Genomic DNA, 19988 nt, shown 5'->3' with positions numbered 1-19988 from the left:
TTTATTCCCAGTTCACATGCACAGGAGCAAACATACACGACATGTAGATAYGTGACTGGCCACAAAGATCAATACAGACAAACACACTCAGCACTCACACAAACTGCACCAATGGCTCCATCCTAYTGCCCTCTCTAATCAGGAGGAAGGTCTGTTAGTGGGACATAAGTCTATATGTATGTACAATATGGATCCTTCTGGCAGTTGGACTTAGAAACTCGATCCTCCCAGTAGCTAGTATCAGGATCCCTGGTCTCCCTCTCCCCAGTTGCTGGCGCCTGGACAAATGAGCCCCTGAGGCTTGCAGCCCACTCTAGTGGCTGGTACAGGCCACCTCATGGCCCTCCCTCTCCTCCTTCCCCCCCCACCCCCCACAGGTCTCAGTTGACCCTCGCACCCCATGGTCTCTCTGACAGCTGGCCAGGACTCCCCTGCTCACTCTGGTAGCGAGCTCCTTCTGTGGGCTCACCCTTAGAGACGAGCACACAGACACACAGGAGTGGGTCTCAGTAGACCCTCGGACCATATGCTCTCCAGCAGTTGRTTAGGACTCCCCTAGACCCTCAGCAGCCATATCCCCCTCTGGGGTCCCTTTAAGAGGCACACACTCACACTCGCCTACACTTATCTCCCGGTTGATCCCAGACCCCACGGAAGTTGGCCAGGACTCCACTGGTACCTCCAGTAGCCATACACACACCGGGCTCCCAGGTCAATTGACCTGCTCACTGGCTATTCTGGCTTGGTGTTTACCCACAATCACACCCTGACTTCCATAGCTGCCTTTGCTGGCAACACAGGCATGTGTAGGCCCCTCTGACCTGTGGTCTGACGCTGGCTTCTGGCACTTACACCATTGTACACACTAATGCACACAGAAAGTTTTTCATGCAGGAAAATAGAAAAGGAATCTGATAAGATGGTAGGACAGACAAGCATACTGTCCAGCAGCCTGTTTACAGATACTACTATTTTTTCCAATTCAAGTGAAATTGCTATGTTAAACTGCTTAATTACCTGTCCCATCCAATTAATGATGGCTATACCTTAATTTTGTTTAGTAGTGTTAGACTAAAGTATATTTACTGTAGCACTCTGTTAGTTGCTAGTCCTGATACTTTCCAGGTATATTGGAAAAAWTTATATAATGGGCAGGTTGCTACTGGAATTTGTAGTAGTGAAGTTTGTAGGGTAATTTAAGCCAATCACAAATTATTACCTAAAGAAAAATTAATGCTCTATTAGCACATAGCTGTTCTTGCCCATAGTGCACCCCAGTTCAAACATTAAGTCACAGAACAACAGAAAATTAATGATCCAGAAGCATCCAGTCTCTTATAAAAAGAAAAAAAAATGGATTGGCTAGACTTTGTGGGCATATGTGGTTTCTAGCAGTGATTTAGACATGTTTATTGGAAAACATGTACTACTTGTCATAGTAATTATTGTTTGGTTGTCAAGTCTCAGTTGCAGGAGAACTGGGCTGCTAGTGTCCTTAAAGCAGTTACTGATGCTTGCTTTTGAACTGCAGGCAGCTTGACTGTCCAGGCTGTGCTTAGGTACAAGGTTTCCTACTTAATTTCTTTGGCAACCTTAGAAGCAAATGCCTGCCTGCTGCTGGCCTGCTCTGACCAAAGTCCGATCCTGCTGCAGTCTTTGGAATAACCATCAGTTTGCGTGTAACCCTGCAGTAGAGTTCTTTCTATCTCTTTATGTGGAAGCAAATTTTTAACTGTCTGTGAGTCCTAGCGCACTGCATTACTAACAATCATGGTTGCCTTCAGAAGGAGCACAGCGATGGTGTTGCATCAAGTTATCCATCTCATGGTAGGTGCACAAAACGCTGGTGTTTATCCAGCCGCTGAGCAGGTGTAACGTGTGCACTCTGACAGTGTCCGCTTCTGTCCCATGGAACTTTCCTACCAGAGGAAGCTTCATGCTCTAACTTGAATTTAGGTTATGATGCAGGCTGACTGGTGATGAACTGGCAAAGTATGCTAATAATGAAAGCTCTGTTAACAGTCTGGTCTAACGGCTTGGGTTAATGTGCTCTAGTGTCTTTACCATCATATTGGACTGTAGAAAAAGAAAATGTGCTCTCTCTGTGAGAGAGCTCGGGGGTGTGTTCATTTTCTTTCATTTTTTTTTAATGTATTTCCTTTTTATTCAGTAGATGCATTTAATCCAGTTTGACAGTGTTTCATGGTCTTCTGGTGCATGGTATAGTGATGCTCATGGTTTTGCTTGGATTCATCAGTGCTTGAGACCAAAAAAAGGCACTTGGTCTTAGTCAAGCGTTTGAAGTTCTTTTCTGCACTGCTTAGCTGGCACATGGTTTGGCTGAACAGTCTTTACTGAAGTGGCTCTGGTTGCTGCCTCTGAAACTCTGGATCGAGGTGCCTTGACAGAGCTCTGGGGGTTTTCAGTATGTTTCATTTCTGTGCATTGCATTAATATTTCACTTTCATGAGCACTGAAGCAAGAAAATCATGACCTTCATAAAAAATTAAACAAATGTTGCTTTTTCTGGAATGGAGTGTTGCAGTCTAACACACTGTTAAGTGTTTAAAGACTGGCTACATTTAGTGTACTTTCATTAAAAAATAAATTCTCACTTTTAATAACCATGCTTGATCTTGCTACATACAGGGATGGATATTTCAGGTAGCTTTTTAGCTCCAGGTTCTAGTTTTCTTTGCCAAAACTTAAGTATCCATATTAAGACTCATCATAAGACTGAACATTAAGTTGATACAGAAATCTTTTTTTTGCAGAGCTTTTCTATTGACTTTTCTAATACCTGACACACAGGGCAAGATTGTCCACTAAAGTGTTCTAAAGGATGTAAGCTATTTTGCAGGCATATGAGGTTCTCAGACTAGTGGATGAAAATCTTTCACGAGCACACTTAATAGGAAAAATAAAATCATCAGAGCTTTGAAATAATGTGGACTGCTCAGTCACAACTGTTAAAGTTSTTGTAACTGACAGCTTGGGGTTCTTAAGTTAGGGGATACGTGTAGAAGAGTCCCAACAGTGACAGGCTCTTGGTGCTTAGTTCTGAACTGGAGTGCCATTAGCACTCTTCAGTGGTGAATTATTTAGGTTTATAAAGCAGTTCCAGCTTACTGTGATATTAGAGATAATTGGATGGCACTGATTGAGTTAGACATCTATTGAAGATGTAAAAACAGTTTACACAGAACAGATATGGCTACTTAAGAGCTCTGGCTTGCATGCAATACCTGTTTTCAAGTTATTCCTGCCAATATTAGGTAGTGATTTTTGGTAAGCTCCATTCAGGTCATGGCTGGTGGACAACATTATAGCACAATTGCTCTTTTAATGGGAGAGCAGCGTGGCTTAAACTCTACTGATGAACAATGTACTGAAAAAATGATTTTACAGGAATAGGATAAATATTAAGGCTCAACATGTTGTATGGAAATACTGCAGCTTGAATAAGCTGCTGTTGAACCCAAAGGCAGCCACTTTTTGGACACTTCGCCTGTTACCTACTGTCTGGTCTGGTAAACCGCTTGGGAGCCTGGGCTCTTGAGGTGTGCAAGCCCTCTGTACCTCCCCAGGCAGATCAGCCCTGGGGTTGAAGAATATGTAGTGGGGCTCCCTTCTCCCTGCTGCAGAATAAATAGTGGGGATCAAGAACATAACGCAAGATGCTAAAGTGCCCTCCTTCAGTGACAGCATCTTTGTTCAACACAGGGTGCGGCCAGTTTTCCCCTTACCAGGAGCATGTTCTATCATAGCTGAGCTGCTGCCATACTCTCTTTTTTAATCTCCCCATAAATCTTGGAGTCCAGGTGCCACATTTTCTCAGGAGAAGCAGAGGAATGTCCTTTTTTCAGCTGTGGGTTTGGTGGTTGATAAGTCTTCCTCCAAGCTGTGGGTCTGAACATGTCTCAAGCTGAAGAGAGCCTGGAACCCAGCTCTTACTTCCTTGACAAGTGATCCTAACCGGGAGGCTTGTCTGTCAGTGGTTTCTTTCCCCTCATGCCTGTTGCAGAAGACGTTGATGACTATAGAARTAATTCCTCCTCAATGGACCTCTTTCTTCCCCATTGATTTCTGCAGTGAAGTCGTGATACTGTTTGCTCTCATTTGATTCTCCTGGCAACAGGCTGTGATATCAATGCCACAGTTAGTTGACTATTATGAAGTCATTGCAAAGAAATCTCATGGATATCAGGGGGAAAAAACTCATAGGGAAAATATATTTCTAAGCATATGAAATAATGGGAAAAGTAATTCAGGAAATTGCTGACTAAGTGCATTTCATTTGAAACAGTGACATTTGCCTTAGTACTAAGTCTTCAGACTACCTATGTTAGTTCTCTTGCAGGTTGTTTGGAATCATGGATCTATTTCAAGCAACTAAAATTGATTTTGAAGTATTACTTTCCTTTTAATTTTGGGTAATACAAAGKAGAGACAAAAAGGTATTGGTAATTATTTTTCTTATACAAATATCAGAAAACTTTAATTTGCTTTTTAATTACTGTAAGTTTTTAAGAGGTTTGGCTAAAAAAGATGGCAAGCATATTTGAATGTGCAATTGAAATTGGCTCCCCTTGTGTTATCTGCAGGGCAGTGCTATGGTAGATTTTAAAGCAGGTTATTTTTACCTGACAGGCAAGTGGCAGCTCCGATAGCCACGTAAGTAGATGGCATATATACCTTAGCATTTAGGCTTTCAATGTTGTCCTGGAGTGTTCCGGTTTTGTTTTGTTTCTTACGTGATCCCTTTCGTACTTTCTTTTTTTTTCCCTCTGTGTCTGAGAACTGAAGATGCAGACACAAGAGGTGAGAGAGGGAAGCGAGTTTCTTCCAAGTACTAGCGGCCTCTTGGGGAAGGCTGAGTGTGTTGGAGCTTGTTATGTGGTATTCTGCATTCATGTTGGTTCTTATGTCTGCAGCTGCATCTCACAGCAGTTATTAACTGATTGTTAGACTCCTAGAATTAAGTTCTTACGTTGCTTTCCTTGTAAAATCATGTAAGCTAAAGAGCCTAAGTTTGATAAGGTATCTTTTCAGAGATTGAGAATGACCCTATAGAAAAGATTATATGCTTAGACAAAGAGGAATTTTTTTTCTTTAACTTCTTAAGATAAAAAAATCTCAGTGGGTATGAGAGATTTACAGGAAGTTGTACCACTTAGAACAAATTAGATGTTTCTGTTATAAATGTTATAAAGCTAGATTGTAGCTTCAAGACCCCTTGGCTCAGAGATGAGTAAAATCTAAATTGAGCCAGTGAATTTCAGGGAGTAGGTAGATCCTACAGGAGTTATGGGTGACAAGGAAGGCACCCAGTTATTACAATGTATGCAGTGGGAGGGCAAAAGTTGCAGGGAAAGACCTGAGAACAGAAAAGAATTCACAAAAGAGTATAGGAAGAAAAGGAAAGGGCTGAGGGAGGCAAGGGGGAAATCTGGAGCTCATGTGAGGTAGAAAGGTTATTTTGTGAATTTAATCAGTAAGCTGTGCTTTGAAGCAACATCTTCATGTGTGGCATTGTCCCATATACGAGGGAGGAACAGAAAAGGTCCTGTAATGTCCTCCCTGAGCTTAACACTCAGCAAAATTCCAGCCCTTCCTGCTTCACCCAGAATAGCGACTGGTTCAGCTCCCCCCTGCCAAAGCAGATGCCATCATACCTTATTCATGGATACTGTACACATCATGGATGAGAAAGTGAAGATGTAAGAGTCTAGGTTAAGATTTGCAGGTAACAGAATTGCTACATGCAAGGTGTCAGATATATGTGGTATCAGATTGAGGATGAAATTTTGTCTGAGGTGGCTGCAGGATCTACCTTAAATCTAAATCTAAGCACAGATCAAGTATCTGTGGTTGTCAAAGAAACATTTTRTTTATTTTTGGTCTAACAAGAGCACTTAAATGTTTACAGCAGTGTTAGCAGTTGGGACACTTGATCTTCTGTGGGTGGAGGATCGCATAATTTCATTTTGTGAATACATACTGAGCAGGTTCAGAAGGCAACACTGGCAATAAGGGAAATAAATAGATCGTGTTCTGACACTTGGAACCTGTAATTGGTTTCAAAAACAATGTGGTGGATTTTTTTTTCCATCCCTCCGGCTCATATTGCACTGCAGTATCTTTGTGTTGAGGGGGGAGCAAATTCCTGTGGAACAGATCATTGAGTACCTCTGGCATGACTGTCTCCATACATGCTTTGGGATATAGTGTATCACTGGGGGTGCTCTTGGGTCTTACAGAGTTTCTCTAGATTTTGCCTTTTTGCAGGTCAGAAATGCAGCCAAAACCATTTGAGCAGGTCACTTGGGAGACAGGCATCTCGAACAACAAGCAATGACTTTTAACTTACACATCCCACGTAGAACAGTGAGAGCTCTTCAGAAGATGATCACAAAGGCATCTTGTTAACACCCCAGTTCTGATCATTCTGCTCTAAAAATCTTTTGACCTTGCTAGACTTGTTCACTGTACAGGATTTTGGCAGGCTGTCTAGTCTGTCAGTAGTGATTTTGTGTACGTTCATGTACGGCAGTCTTTTACATGATCAGTCTGTGTTAGCATAGCTACTGAATTAGATTAGGTTTTCTTTTAGTTGTACCATGAGATTTTTTTTGACAAGGTAACTACTTATAGTTGGGTCTTTGCTTTGTAAGTTGAAATACACACACACACACACACACACACACATACACACACACACACACATATATATACATATATATATAAAAATCTCCACTCTAGGCTAGGTTAAAACTTAAATAGAGCCTATGTTGCTGTTGTCGTGCATGTAGTGGAACTGTCTCTGTTACGAAGATTTCTTTCCTTTCCCTACAGATAATAGTAAAACTATAGGAAAGATTGTGATCAGTTCTGACTTAAGACAATTTGAACACACTATGTAGCCAATTACATTACTATGTCACCGATACACTAGGTAGTAAAATAGGACAGTATTGTAAGCATGGTAAGAACTTTTCCTCTTATCCAGTACTTCACAAGACCCCAAAACTATATTGTGAACATGAAAAGCAGTGGTGAAATGGTGCAAATACTCTATTACTCTACTTTATAAATATATTTATTTAAATACTACTAACCTCTAACCCCAGGTCTGTGTGTTAACAAATCTCATGCACAGCATTGTGAACAAATTACTTAAAATCTGTATTGTGCAGTCAGTGCTATATAAATGCCATAAACGTAACATTGCCTTCTTCACAGTAAGGGGAGTGAAACAACTTTTTCAAGCAGACTGCTAAATAAATGAGAAATAGTTGTAGTCTGCTTTAAATATGCTCAACAGTTGTTACTCGGATATACTGCATTATAGTGGTGCCAGTATATGTGCATAGGTGAATCTGAAAGTGTTTGAATGTGTAACTCCTTTTATTTTGTTAGATCCTTGACCTTCAGCTAGTAGACAGCCCTAACAAGCTTTTTCAATAATCTTTATTGTACCTTTTGCTTTCAGGCTGTATGACTATCGTCTAAATATTTTAAAGAGTAAATTACATAGAGGAGCATAATGCATTTATTTCCATAGTGAGCTAAGCAACACTTTCTCAAAGGCCATGTTTTATAATATTTTTGCAAATGAACAAGAAAGATAATCAAAAGTAAGTAAAAAGCCTACAGACCAAATGGGACAAGTAATTAGTGGTATAGTTCATTTCATAAAGTTAAAATGGCATGGTTAATATGTGGTTAATACCAGAATCAAATGTAGAGGCAGACTTTAAATCTGAACTGGGAGGGAAGGATGATTTCAAGAAGTGATCTTCCATTTGGCCTTAAAATTTCCCAAAGCATTTCATAAATGTTTGTGTATTTATAAGTTTCCTTTATAGCTGACATGGAAAATAAGCCATTTAGTGATGAGTTGCTGAAACATTAGGTATTCCTCTGTTTTTTAAGTTTACTACCTACTTTTCTTTCAGACCTTTATTATCAGCAGTGTTAAGGTAAGCTTTCAGGAGATACTTCTTAAAATATATTTCTGTCTAAAATTAATGCTGGTTGCTAGTACACTTCTCTACTTTGGAAAATAGCTGATACTCTGGAACCAAAATCATAACTAAGACTAGTTTGGTGCATATTAGTCTTCTTGGTAAAGAGTAGGACATCTCTGATCCTACTTACCTGCTAGGCAGTCTGCTGTGATAGTAACACAAATATTAGGAGCTAACAGGCATGAATTGGAGTAACTTCCCTTGTAAATTAAACTATAATTTCTTAGAAATCCCTCTATTTGTCTGAATTCAAAATTATATCTTCAGAAGCTTCTTGATACAGCAGTAAATACAAGTTGTTCAGCGGCAGTCTCAGATCTAACAGCCACTTTCCTTGTGCTCCTGAATTTTGGCCTTGTTTCAGGACAGTAGTTGTGGAACCTGGACATGTATTGTTGAATTTTCAGTAAAGGAACAGGTAAAAGCATTCTTCAGAAATAATGGCATTGAAGTCAAGGTATGACAGGCTTTATGGATGAGCAAAGAGCAGTAGCTGAAAGAAAGAGYGGGGCTCGCCTTCGGAATTACTGGCACCATTGACTTGTGAAAGAGCTAAGGTGAAATTTATTTATTTATTATATTTTGCAAGTAACTCCCTCCAGAAAGTGAGCGTACTGAACAATCTGTTTCTTTAGAAAGTGTATCTGCAGAATGTTTTTCAATAGGTAATACTTAGTGTAGAATATTAACTCATTGTGTGGAAACCGTAATTATGCTAGTATCATTTGAATCATCTCACAGGAGCCATATTTTTGAGGGTTTAATGGTAAATTAAGGCTTCATCTGCCTGTTTAGAGCATTAAATATCTTGATTTATAAACTGTAGTTTACACTGGTTTAAATTACTCCAGGGAAATGAGAAATTTCTCAAATGAGAGATGAAGGAAAAAATATTTAGACAATTTTATAATGCCTCGGTCTGTGAAAATAACTTTAATTATTTTTCCATTTGTAAAGTATGAGGTCTCCTGTTTAGAAAGTAATGTTGTTTACTACAGGATTTGAGAGCCTGTAGCTAAGGAGCGCTCCCCACTCAGGTACAGAGCCCTGGCTCAGCACAGTGCCAGCAACCATCATCTGACTCCAAGGACAGCATGACTCTTGTCTGCTTCCTTTCCCACTGAGCTCCTCTTTGTTCCTTTTTTTCTGTGCTGTTGCTATGACTGAATATGGTAATATGTTTATAAATCTTTTACACCAAAGCCAACAGGGTGATATTAAGCATATCCTTTTAGACTGTCTGAATAGAAACTTAAGAGGGGAAAAAATGCATCTGTTTAGAAAGCTCAGAGAGGAGGGAGGCAGGCTAAGAATAGCTTGGATATAGTATTGATTGTGGTTTCATTTCTAATCAAATTGCATTGGCGAATAGGCTGCGAACATTTCCACAGCTGTAAAAGTAGAAAGAAATAATGTAATTTTAATATGTAGGAACCAKCCTTAAAGAAGAATTGGAGACTTGTGATTATGTCTACATGCTTTTGGGTAAGGCTCTATCTTTAGCTTGAATGTAGGCTGAATGAATAGCATTTTCTGATGATAATTTTTGTTCAACACTCTGAATTAAGGTTACAAGCTACATTAAAAAGCCCATCAGGTTGATTGCAGTATTTTATGGTTCAATAAAATTGTGTTGGGAGGAAGCATATGACTGAGTTTCTGTATCCTGCTTTAACTGGTTCCGTTGCTGTGCTGTAATGGCCAAAGAACATGAGCAGCAAATCTACTCGAGCTGCACAGCCTGTCGCTTCCTACAGAAAAGTTACAATGCGATGTGTGCAACTGTTTGACTACGACAGTCTTTTGAGGGAGGCTCTCCCAGTTCTCTGTGTTTAGGTCAAGGAAGCAGTGACTTTCAAAAAGCTGAAAAATAACTCTTAAAAATGCTCTAGAGCATCTTCTATTGTTTTCATATATTTGGCAAAGAAGTTGATTGGTGAACTCTGTAACTCAGTTTCTGGAAGGAGAAAGTCATGGATGATGGGCAATTTACATAAGTGTAAGTGACAACCTGACTGAGCAGAAAAGCAATAGTCTGCATTCTTGTTTTTAGGAGTGCATAATAATTACTGCTATCCTGGCCTAGCTAATGCGAGTTGTGACTATAAGAGAATCTGAAATACCTCTTTTGCTTCATTAGGTATTTGTTGGGAATAATATGAATAACTCCTATTACCCTTTAYGCTTAGACAATACAGACAGATTTATGGTTTTTTTGTAGCATGTGAAGCTTCTCAACAATGCTGGAAGARATTCTTGAGGTGAAATACAGGTCTACACTCGTATCTTATTTGAAAATCATGTCTTTACATTTGGACTTATCCATCACTGTGGAATTAATAGTAGGCCCATCTGGAGATGTAGCAAAATCCACTCTTTTAAGATTGTGTTTTATTAATTAAGCAATATATCATCACTTGTGTCAACTGATGGATTGCATAAAATTGTGTACTTTGAATTTGGTGCTATGCAGAATTAACACTTGTTGCTTGTGTGGTGTAATATAAATAATCATTATCGTTTAAAAAAACAGATTGTTCTAGAATAGTCTTAATCTCTTAATGAGAAGTGTTCATGCAGAAATTAGCAATTTTTTTTAACCTTTTGCAACTATTGTGCCAGGTAAAATATATTGCAGATTAGGAGCGTGATACAGCTAATTTAAGGTAAAAAGATAAAGTTACAAATATTAGATTAGCAAAAACAAAATGGTAACTATCAATATAGGTGGTATTTGTGCAGCAAGCTATAGTTATTTTTATTTGTGTAAAGCTGACTGTGTTGCAATAGTCTGATGACAGTATTAGGATTTCCTGTTTCCACAAAATTCTTATTTGATTAGTAAGCAGTCCTTGTTAATATGAATTGACAAGTTTGCCTGTTTTGTCTTTAGACTAAATTACAGTTAGCATGGTGTCTGGCCTTATACCTCTTGGTAAAGTAAGCCTGTCTGATCTTTAATTATATTTTAACAAATACTACTTGAAGAAACTATATCATTACCTGAGAGGCATTATCTCAGAACAATTAATTGTTGTTTAGTATTGCCTTACCTGATTAAATAAATAACCCCTGTGACACCATCATGTTCTCTGGAGAGCTAAGATGAAAAGCCAAGATGTCCTTAATGATATTGAGATCCGAATTAAATTGTGACTCTAAAAACATTAAAAAGGCCTTAATCCTCCCTGTCTTTTTTTTTTTTTTTTTTTTTTTTTTTTTTAGTACAAAACATGAAACTTGAATATGAAGGAAAAGAGGCTGTAATACTTACTTAAAGGCAAGAAAGGACAGTAATAGCAGTATATGCTGGCATTGCTTGTTCTTCTATTATGCAACTCAATGTTGCTGTTGGATTATTGATGTTTTTTAGCCCTGCTGGTCTCCTATGATAGTTCTCAACTAAATCTGTGCTATATTGAGCACAACTTTATACAAGCATGTCCATGTAGCAAATAAGTTCCATGTAATATTGGTTTATAATATTTTATCAACTCTTCAATTACAAAGATAAAAGCCATTTAATACAGTGAAATTAAAAACTCTTATGTTTTAGCAGAATAAGAAAAAATGCCTCGGGCATAGTTTTTTCCACTGGGTCTGTTCTGTGCTCTCTTCTGTGTAGCCTTGTGTGCTATGCAACTGTGCAGTTTCTGAGCACTTTTGAGTGGTCTATTAAACAAAGTCATTTCTGTTTCTTGCCTGTGACTCTGATCTCTCTCTCTCTCTCTTTTTTTTTTTTTCTTTTTTTCTCCAAAGGAGAGTGAGTTTTGTTTTGGAAGGCAGAGAGAAAGGAGAGGAGGTTTTTGTTTTGGATTTTTTTTTCCCCTTATTTTGGTATTAGTTTCTGAACACTGAATTTGTCCATACATTTATTTGCATAATRTATATTCTGCGTGTTGATACTACATAAGAAGATGCTGAGCAGAAGTGCCTCGCAGATGGAATGGAAGGCAGTGAATTCTGTAAAGAGCCTTTAGTATCTGCTGGAGTTCATTCCACCCTTGACATTTTCATTCTGGCCAGACAGACACAGATGCATTTTCAGTCTGCAAAGATCTCTGTGAGGAAAAGTTCGCTTTGATTTACGAGTGCTATGCAGGCAATACATAAAGGCTGCTACTCCAGCTTGTTCAAAACTACGTCAGATTCTTTGTTCCATATTCTCAAGATTTTGTGGGTCCTCATTAATGGCAGATGTTTAAATAGCAATTTCTTCCAAAGTTGTTCTTAAAAAAGATTTAATTCTATTCACAAATGGAAATTATTGCATGCAACACAATCTAGTAACATAGTGACAGCAGCAGAAAATCTTGTTCCATTATATTTTTACTTTGCAAATTAAATGTTGTTTACATTAATTTGGGGATCAATGTTTCATTTCCTTCCTCGAGGAGGTATGCAAAGTATACTGCCTGAGGAAGAAACTGTAGTTCTGTTGCCTGATGCTTTATGTTTCCCCTTCAGTAAAAGGAAAGGAGAAGATCTTTGTTATTTTGAAAAGAAATGTAGACATGAAAATGATTTAAATTCTGTTATTGTGATCTTCAGGAGGCAGTAGGTGAAATCATTTTAATCCAAGGGGAATTTTGGTGCTCACTACAATGCAATTAAGATGTTTTCTCCAGAGTTTTTATTCAGAGCAGTGTTAATAAATACTATTATTGCAGTAGTACTTTACAGTAATGATGACCTGTATAACCATCTGTGTGATTCTGGTTTTAGTTGTCCTTGTCTTGCATAACGAAATACAGTTTTGATGATGAAAATAATTTTAAACTTTTTTAATAAAGTGAGATTTTTGTATAAAATCTTACATCTCTCTCGACTCTCTTTTCTGGGTTTGCCTTTTACACCCACCCCCCTTTCAATATATGCTAATGGAAGTTTTTGAATTTTTGTTTTGTTATTTTAGTGGTGTTTTTCCTACAGTTCTCTGTCTTTGGCCTTTTTTGTGGTATTGGGTACAAATACAAGCCTTTATCTAATATTATGTATGGAAAATATCTGAAAAAATGCACTTCATATATGTGTAATGTGATTTGAATAGTCAAAATTTGCTTGTGCATATAAGTAACTAAATTTAAAAATTTGACTTGTCAATAGGTGTACAGAGAGGTAAACACAGTGCTTTCCAAAACAGTGGTGTCTTCTTCAACAGCAGTCTGAAGCCTAAGGAGTGGTGGAGGCTGTGGTGGTGGTGARATCTCATGGTGTTCAGCACTCTTCCAAGTTCAAACAGGTCTATTTGGTGCTGATCACATGCACCTGGAATTATCAGCTATGGAACCTGACGAGCAAGCGCAGTTTATAGCCCCTAATGTGTAAAAATCAGAGAGCAAGTGAGAGAGGGGAGCAATACTAGATACATGAGAAGTCTTCTTAAAAGACTAGAGAGGGATCAAAGCTGCATCTGTAACTGTGAGGACTGACATCTAAGCTTCTCTCTGGGCAGCCTGTGGTCGTTGGCTACGCAATGTAGTGAAGCAGACTTTATTAGAAATGTATTTTTGAGATTTTACTTTATCAGTCCAGTGTGGAGAGAAAGATGAGGGGGGGGAAAATAAAGAGGAGGAGAACAGGCTTCTTTGAGCAAGTGACTTAGTTCATGTGCAGGACAAGATGTATTTATTTACATGCTCAGGATGTGCTGCTGCAGCACTAAGGCAAATCAAAAGATGTTCTGTGTGATGGAGTTATTGTTCTATTGTTTATAAATGGACATTTTGTAGAACAAAAAAACAAACAAGAGACCTGTGTCTTATTGCAAATGATGGCCATTCTATCTGAATTTAAAGTGTTTTATCTCTAAGTAGTAGTACTTTCAAAATTCCTTGCTACTGTAAAATCTTGAAATACTTGTTACAAAGTAGGTTTTTACAAGTGTTGTCAGCTCCAAGCAATAAAAGGTCATGAATTAGCCTTCATAAAATCAATGTTTGGTTGCGGGTTTGATTTTTTTTTTTGGGGGGGGGGGGTCTGTAAATCATGGTATTTTAAATCTCTATAACACTGGTTGTTTTGAGGGAAGGAAGACTGCTGGTTGTTGACTATTACGTTTCATGTGTGAGTTATTTCCCTCTGAGGACAAGAAACTTTTTTACTAATATTACTTGTGTCTTTCATATGATTTCATGTTTCCAGGAGCTGGAATTTCAAGATCGACAATCTCGGTAGTGATTAAATTAAAAGCATTGACTGTGAAGCAGAAAGAGCTGGGTGAGAGGAAACAGGTGACCCGTAGCTTTATCAACATGGAATAGATAATTTGTAGTGTGAAGTTATACTGATGGGTAATCTGAAGGAAAGCCCTCTAAATTTCAAAAGGGAGAAAGTCAGAAGGATATGTGAAGTGGGTAGTTGTGGCAGGGACTTGCTTGGCTTTCTATCAAATTCTCATTTGTAGAAAAGGATTAGAATTTGAAAATGTATAGCAGCTGGCTCTTCACAGATATTTCACATTATTCTGGAAAATTTAATTCTTGTCACCTATTTGAATATCTCTAGAAAGAGAAAGCAATTATTGAATAGGAGAGGAGGAAAATACATAAAAGCTAGTGAGAAGAAAAGCATTATTAGACACAGTAAAGTTGAGTTGAAGAAGCAGTTTAGAGGAGATACAGAATGTCTTGTGTCACTCTTCAAACATATGCCACCTGCACACTTATTCATACTGGCTGTATTTTGAGGGATTTGTGTCAGATGAAAGGAATTTTCCTTCAATGGGAGCTCAAGTACCAGATTCTCATCAGCATTTTAGGATGGAACCACCCATGTAGCAGCTGGGGTTCCCAAGCGTCTCCCTGTTTTGCTATGGAAACCTAGGAGAGAATGAGTGTACATACAAAAGTGACTTTTAAGTTTTGATTTAAAAAGTTAGAAGAGAGCATTTCTGATGCCTGATTAATTAATGGTGCTTATCTGAAGAAAAACAGTCAATATGGGATGTAGAGCCTACCTCTTGCACTCTGGAAACTTTAAAATAATGGCATAGTAAATCTGAGTGCTGCTTCATCCCTGGATTGTCCTCCCCAGCCAGAACAGTGATTTTACATGACTGCTGGGCAGTAAATGGGAAGTGGCTTATTTATTTTCATAAAAGCCTTTTGAAGTTTGCAGTGTCTAGGCATGGAAGTAATTTGTCTGGTCTGCTTGGGTCAGTTCTGCACTTCAGAACAACCTGGACAGGACTGAAATACCAATGTGAGAGTGGTGAAACAGGAGATTTTCCCCTGTGTTTTGAGTTTTGGTGGATCAGGTGTTAGTGAGAAAGCAGCAGACTACCTCTTCCCCTCATTGTTCTCTTCTCCCATTGTTGGCTTAATCTCAAGTCTGTCTAAAGACTTATCTGCACAAAGGCAGCAGCCTAATTTGGCCTTACTTCATTCCTATAATTAACAATTAGATAAAAGATTGTTTCTGGGATACTCCTATTTTGACCTGAGTGTGTTCATAGGATTTGAAACAAAACAATATTGGTGTGAACTTGGTTATTTGGGTCATAGGTTGTATTGAGGTGTGTATGAGGATATTTAATGTTGACAATTCAAGAAATAAAAAAGTGTCCTTAYAGTAACACCAGAATTTATGTTTATATGCTCTATCTTTGGCATTTCTTTCTGCACAGTAGGTTTTAAAACATTTCGAAAATGCTTGTGTTTTTTTGCTTAAACTAAACTAAAAGGCATATTTTCATCTTTATTGATGGGGTTATGCTTACAGTCCTAGCTCTACTGTGTTAATAAAAAGAAATAAAAGAGAGGGGGAAAACAGACCATCAAAATGATACTGAGAAGGGGTCAGCTCCATATCTTACCATGATAAAAAGACAATCTGATTATGACCGGATATCATGATAAAAATTGCTAAAAGGTACTTAGTATGAGAACTGAGTTTTTATAATTATCAGATCATGTTGGTATGATTGGTGAAACTTTCTGAAGTATCACAAAGCTACGGGCTGGTTTACCTCTGTGATACCTTGCTCATGAAATGGTTTTGGAATGCCGAAGCACTTCAAAACTGAAGTGCAGGTGCTAGCCAAAGGGTATCTGGGATTATCTTGAAACTACCTTGATAATGGTAGAGATTGCAAAAAAGGCCTATATTTGTATTAGCTTTCCACGTGTGGTCATCCAGTACTCTCCTTCTCTCTCTGCATCGACTTTCTCTAATGAGAAAGCTCGACAGATTTTTGTTTCCATTTTAAATATTGATAAGACTATGGCTCTTGGGTTGGAACCAGTCTTTGACTGCTACCTGGAATAAACTCCTGATGTTTTTCAGTGAAAAAGCCTTACTGCTTGTCTCTAACATTGCCTGCCTTTTTGACTGGAGGTAGTGCAACTGTTGATAGTAAACATGTATCTTCTAGGTTATTTGTCTCCACCAGCCTTTCGCCAGGTGGCCTCAGGCAAATCACTTACCCTTGATCTCTTGATTTCCCTAGTATAAAGTAGAGGCAATGTTTGTTGTCTCCCTTCCTTGCTGCATTCTCAACTCTCCCTGTGGTGAGTTAGTATAATGCACTGAGCGTAGATACTTCTAGATATTCCTAGTAAGTAGCTCTTAAAAAAAGAAAATCCTGAGCAGAAGGAGGTGCTTTACTGTGACATTCAGCACAGCAGTAATTTAAAGGCTTTGGGGCTGTTTTTTTTATAACTTACTTGAGCACTTAAAAGCTTTTACGATGTTTAAGCACCATTTTCAGCCACCTTTGAAGGACTTGGCTCTAGTGAATTTCAGAATGAACACTGGATTTGAAAGGTGAGGTGGTAAAACTCTACCCAAATGCTTTTCTGCTTTGAGAATATGCTGAAAAGGTAACAAAAGTCCTCTGTGTGCTCTTTCATCCACTGGAACCCTCTGTGCCTCTGGTATATGTGTCCTTCCTGACAAAAAAGAATTACTCCTGATTATTTCTGTTTCTGCTGCTAAGCCTACAAGCTTTAAGGCTGCCTTTATCCTATTTTGTATGTTTCTTATGGGATTATTTTTCTAAGCACTAATCAGATACTCTGTGAAAGTCTTGCAACATAGACTTAAAAATTGTCATGATAAGCCTTTGTCTAGCTTGCATAGTTGTAACTGCTGATGTTGATGAGGCTGTGTGGGAGAAGAAAAAACTGTAATATGAGCGTATTGGAATAAGAAGATCACTTGGAGTCTTTGTGGTTGATTTCGGTTAGTGAGGGGACCTAAAGACATGGGCTTTCCAGTGCCTGATGCATATGTGCAATTGGTGACTCTGTCTTGCAAATGTGTTTTCTATTTGCTTCTTTATGCCACTTCTTAAGTGGGCATAAAAGAAATATATGAAAAAACAGCAAAATTCAGTTTGACACCTAAATAAAGGTGGCTGAGCTCTTACTTGTCAGGGAAGAGCTATCCACACAATTGGTGGAGCAGAGGAAGTGATTAATCTCAGCAGCCATTAGTGTGTTTTAGGGTAGGCTGCACGCTCCCTATGCTCTAGTGACTACTGGTTGTCTTCTCTCAGATTGTATTCCACYCAGCTCTTTGGGGAAGAAATAATCTCCTCTTGCTTTGCACGTTGCCACCAGAGAATAGAAAGGACATTCTACTCTGGCGCCATAAAACAGAAGAGTCTTTCTAAGGCCCAGATTTCTAACCTCAAATTAATGATGGTTATGCTATCCCAGCAAGCTTGTGCAAATTGGACTTTCCTTGGTTTTCCTAGAAGCCAAGTCCTGGACATGTCTTTGGTATTTCCTCTGACTCTGGACTAATGTTTTGGCTTTCTTATGCTGTCACTTGCCTCTCAGGACTGCTTCCTCTAACCTATAGCTAATCTCCAGCTCCATAATTATTGCTATCCTGGTAGGAAAGATGMATGATGATTCTCTTAAATGCTTTTCACTTCTGAAATGTAGCTGATCACAGATAGGTTGTTTTGGCAACTGATGCCACTACTGAATACATTCTTTCTTCCCCTTTTGGCAGCCACAATGAGAGTCTTTTAAAAACAAATCAGTCTACCAGGAGCTTTAATGCAAACATCTTGGCCACCTTGTCAGGAGCCCAAGAGTCGCAGAATGGCAACAATGGCATCGAAAGTGTTCATCTTAGCTTCCTCCAGTGCAGCTGGAAGAGCACTTGTGTAGTTTGAGGATGATGCGCATTCAGGCTCCTCTGTGTGAGAAGATTTCAGTCCACATCCTAGGAGGGTACACCAGCCCTCGACACAGAACTGTTGGGGCTGAGGTGGCATCACAGACTCTTACTGACAGTCTTCTGCTCTGCATAAATGATCAGATATCTCATGCAGCAGGAAGAGTAAGTCACGCTTGCAGGGCTTTGGGGAGGAGTGTTATTCAGTAGCACACAGGACAGTTCTTTCATTTCAAGATGGGACTGCTGCAGTGAGAAGGACTTGAGAGAGGATTTGAACTTGGACCTCTTGTGTCTTGGGCACTTGTCTAGAAATACATAGGTCCTCCAGTGGCTGCTTGCTTCTGATATGCAGTATATAACATCAAGAGAAGGTTTCAAGAGCCTCTGTTGCCTGAATAACCTTGCAGCATGATGGCAAGAGGACAACTGCCAGTTAAGWCAAATACAGTTAGAGGAATATATTGGACACGACTCTTCTGTATGTTCAGTGAGCTCTCAATCCAGTAAGCAAAATACTACTCCTACTAGGGAATCTCCTTCTGGGAATCTAGATACAAATCTTTTCTAAAATTCTTTACTGAATCTAGCTGAATTTATGATTTTTTTTTTACTCATTTCAGAAGTAAATTTACCATATGCTGATTTCCTCAGACCCACTTATCCCTGCTTGCAAGACCAATGCAACTTCCAGCTGATGTAATACCTTGATAGCATTGTTCTTTTTTTCCCCTCTTGCTGTCGCAACCTTGAGGAAGGGCCTTCCCTTCCAGGAAGGCAAGAGGTGTGATGTAGACTTTGCTGACTGCCAGAGACTCCAGTGAGGGAGAGGACATAAGAGAGGAGAGATCTAGTTGGGCTTGTATCCAGTATATTTTTAGAATATTTTGTACTAAGGAAGTAAAYATTTAATGCTGTGTAAAGGTCAGAGGTAGACCCCACCCGTTCTTGGAAGTATGTCCTGCATAACCTCAGYGATGGGTCTGACTTGTGTGTATGTGCTGTTCAGTGATTTATTATACTATAATTTTGTGCCAAAGCTTACTCAAAAATGTCTTAATGTTTCAGGAAACTATTGTTTTATACTCAGCTTTTTCTCTTTACTGAGTTTGTCCAGAACCAGTAAATAAAGACACATTCATGGTATAGGTTACAGAACTAGTAGCCAAGCTTTTCAGTTATTTGCCTTAATTGCTTTTTTACCATATGAGCTTTGGAAAGATGCAGGWGTCCTATGTGAAACTAGTTTTGTTCATATTGAATGCATATTTTTGGCTACCACAACAGTGTTGTGCGGACTTAATCACTGGTTTACAAAGTGATCTATGAGAGCTAAATTTATTTTAGCTATTGGTAATACTTCTAAGGCTTGTTCAATTAAAACAAATAGTTCTGGGCCAACTGTGATTTTTTTTTTTTTTAATCACTCCTCAAATTAATTGTTATACTGAATATAGAATGCCATCCCAGGCTCCAGRTGTGTGTTGTATCTGTGCTAATAATAAAATGAGATCTGATAAATGAAGTAGGTTTTCTRTGAAGTTCATTTGAATGTTGATATTAAATCATATATTTTATGCATTTACATAAATGACATCCCTTGTTAATAATTAAGCATATGGCTCAATATTAATTCTTTTGAGCAAACTAGTAAATTGCAGAGTTATTAGACAAAAACACTGGTTTAATCCTTAGAACAGACAAAAACACTGGTTTAATCCTTAGAACAGACTCCAAGTCTTAAATGTCATCATTAACCAATATTCTCCAGAATAAATTATCAATACCAGAACTGTTCATTCTGCATTTTTTGAGTATTTGTTTAGC

At 38.5% G+C, this 19988-nt stretch overlaps 1 protein-coding gene across 4 annotated transcripts in view; it reads left to right on the top strand.

The window, feature by feature from the left end:
• The window catches only part of TMCC3 (transmembrane and coiled-coil domain family 3), a 143937-nt gene that overhangs the window by 114018 nt on the left and 9931 nt on the right, over positions 1–19988 (top strand). Inside the window, exon 1 of one of the 4 annotated variants that reach the window (XM_085321222.1) lies at positions 9482–9515. The exons of the other annotated variants lie outside the window; for them this stretch is intronic. Coding sequence (XP_085177348.1) covers positions 9498–9515 — 18 coding nt within the window. The 5' untranslated portion in view covers positions 9482–9497. Of the gene's footprint in view, positions 1–9481; positions 9516–19988 lie in introns of those variants that run through there. 4 annotated transcript variants of the gene reach the window in all.

Source organism: Rhea americana, unplaced genomic scaffold (genome assembly GCF_003343005.1).
Source record: "Rhea americana isolate MKP2758 unplaced genomic scaffold, rheAme1 scaffold_69, whole genome shotgun sequence".
Classification (NCBI taxonomy): domain Eukaryota; kingdom Metazoa; phylum Chordata; class Aves; order Rheiformes; family Rheidae; genus Rhea; species Rhea americana.
The sequence above is the reverse complement of the archived record's forward strand: the minus strand, read 5'-3'. Positions and strand labels throughout refer to the sequence as shown.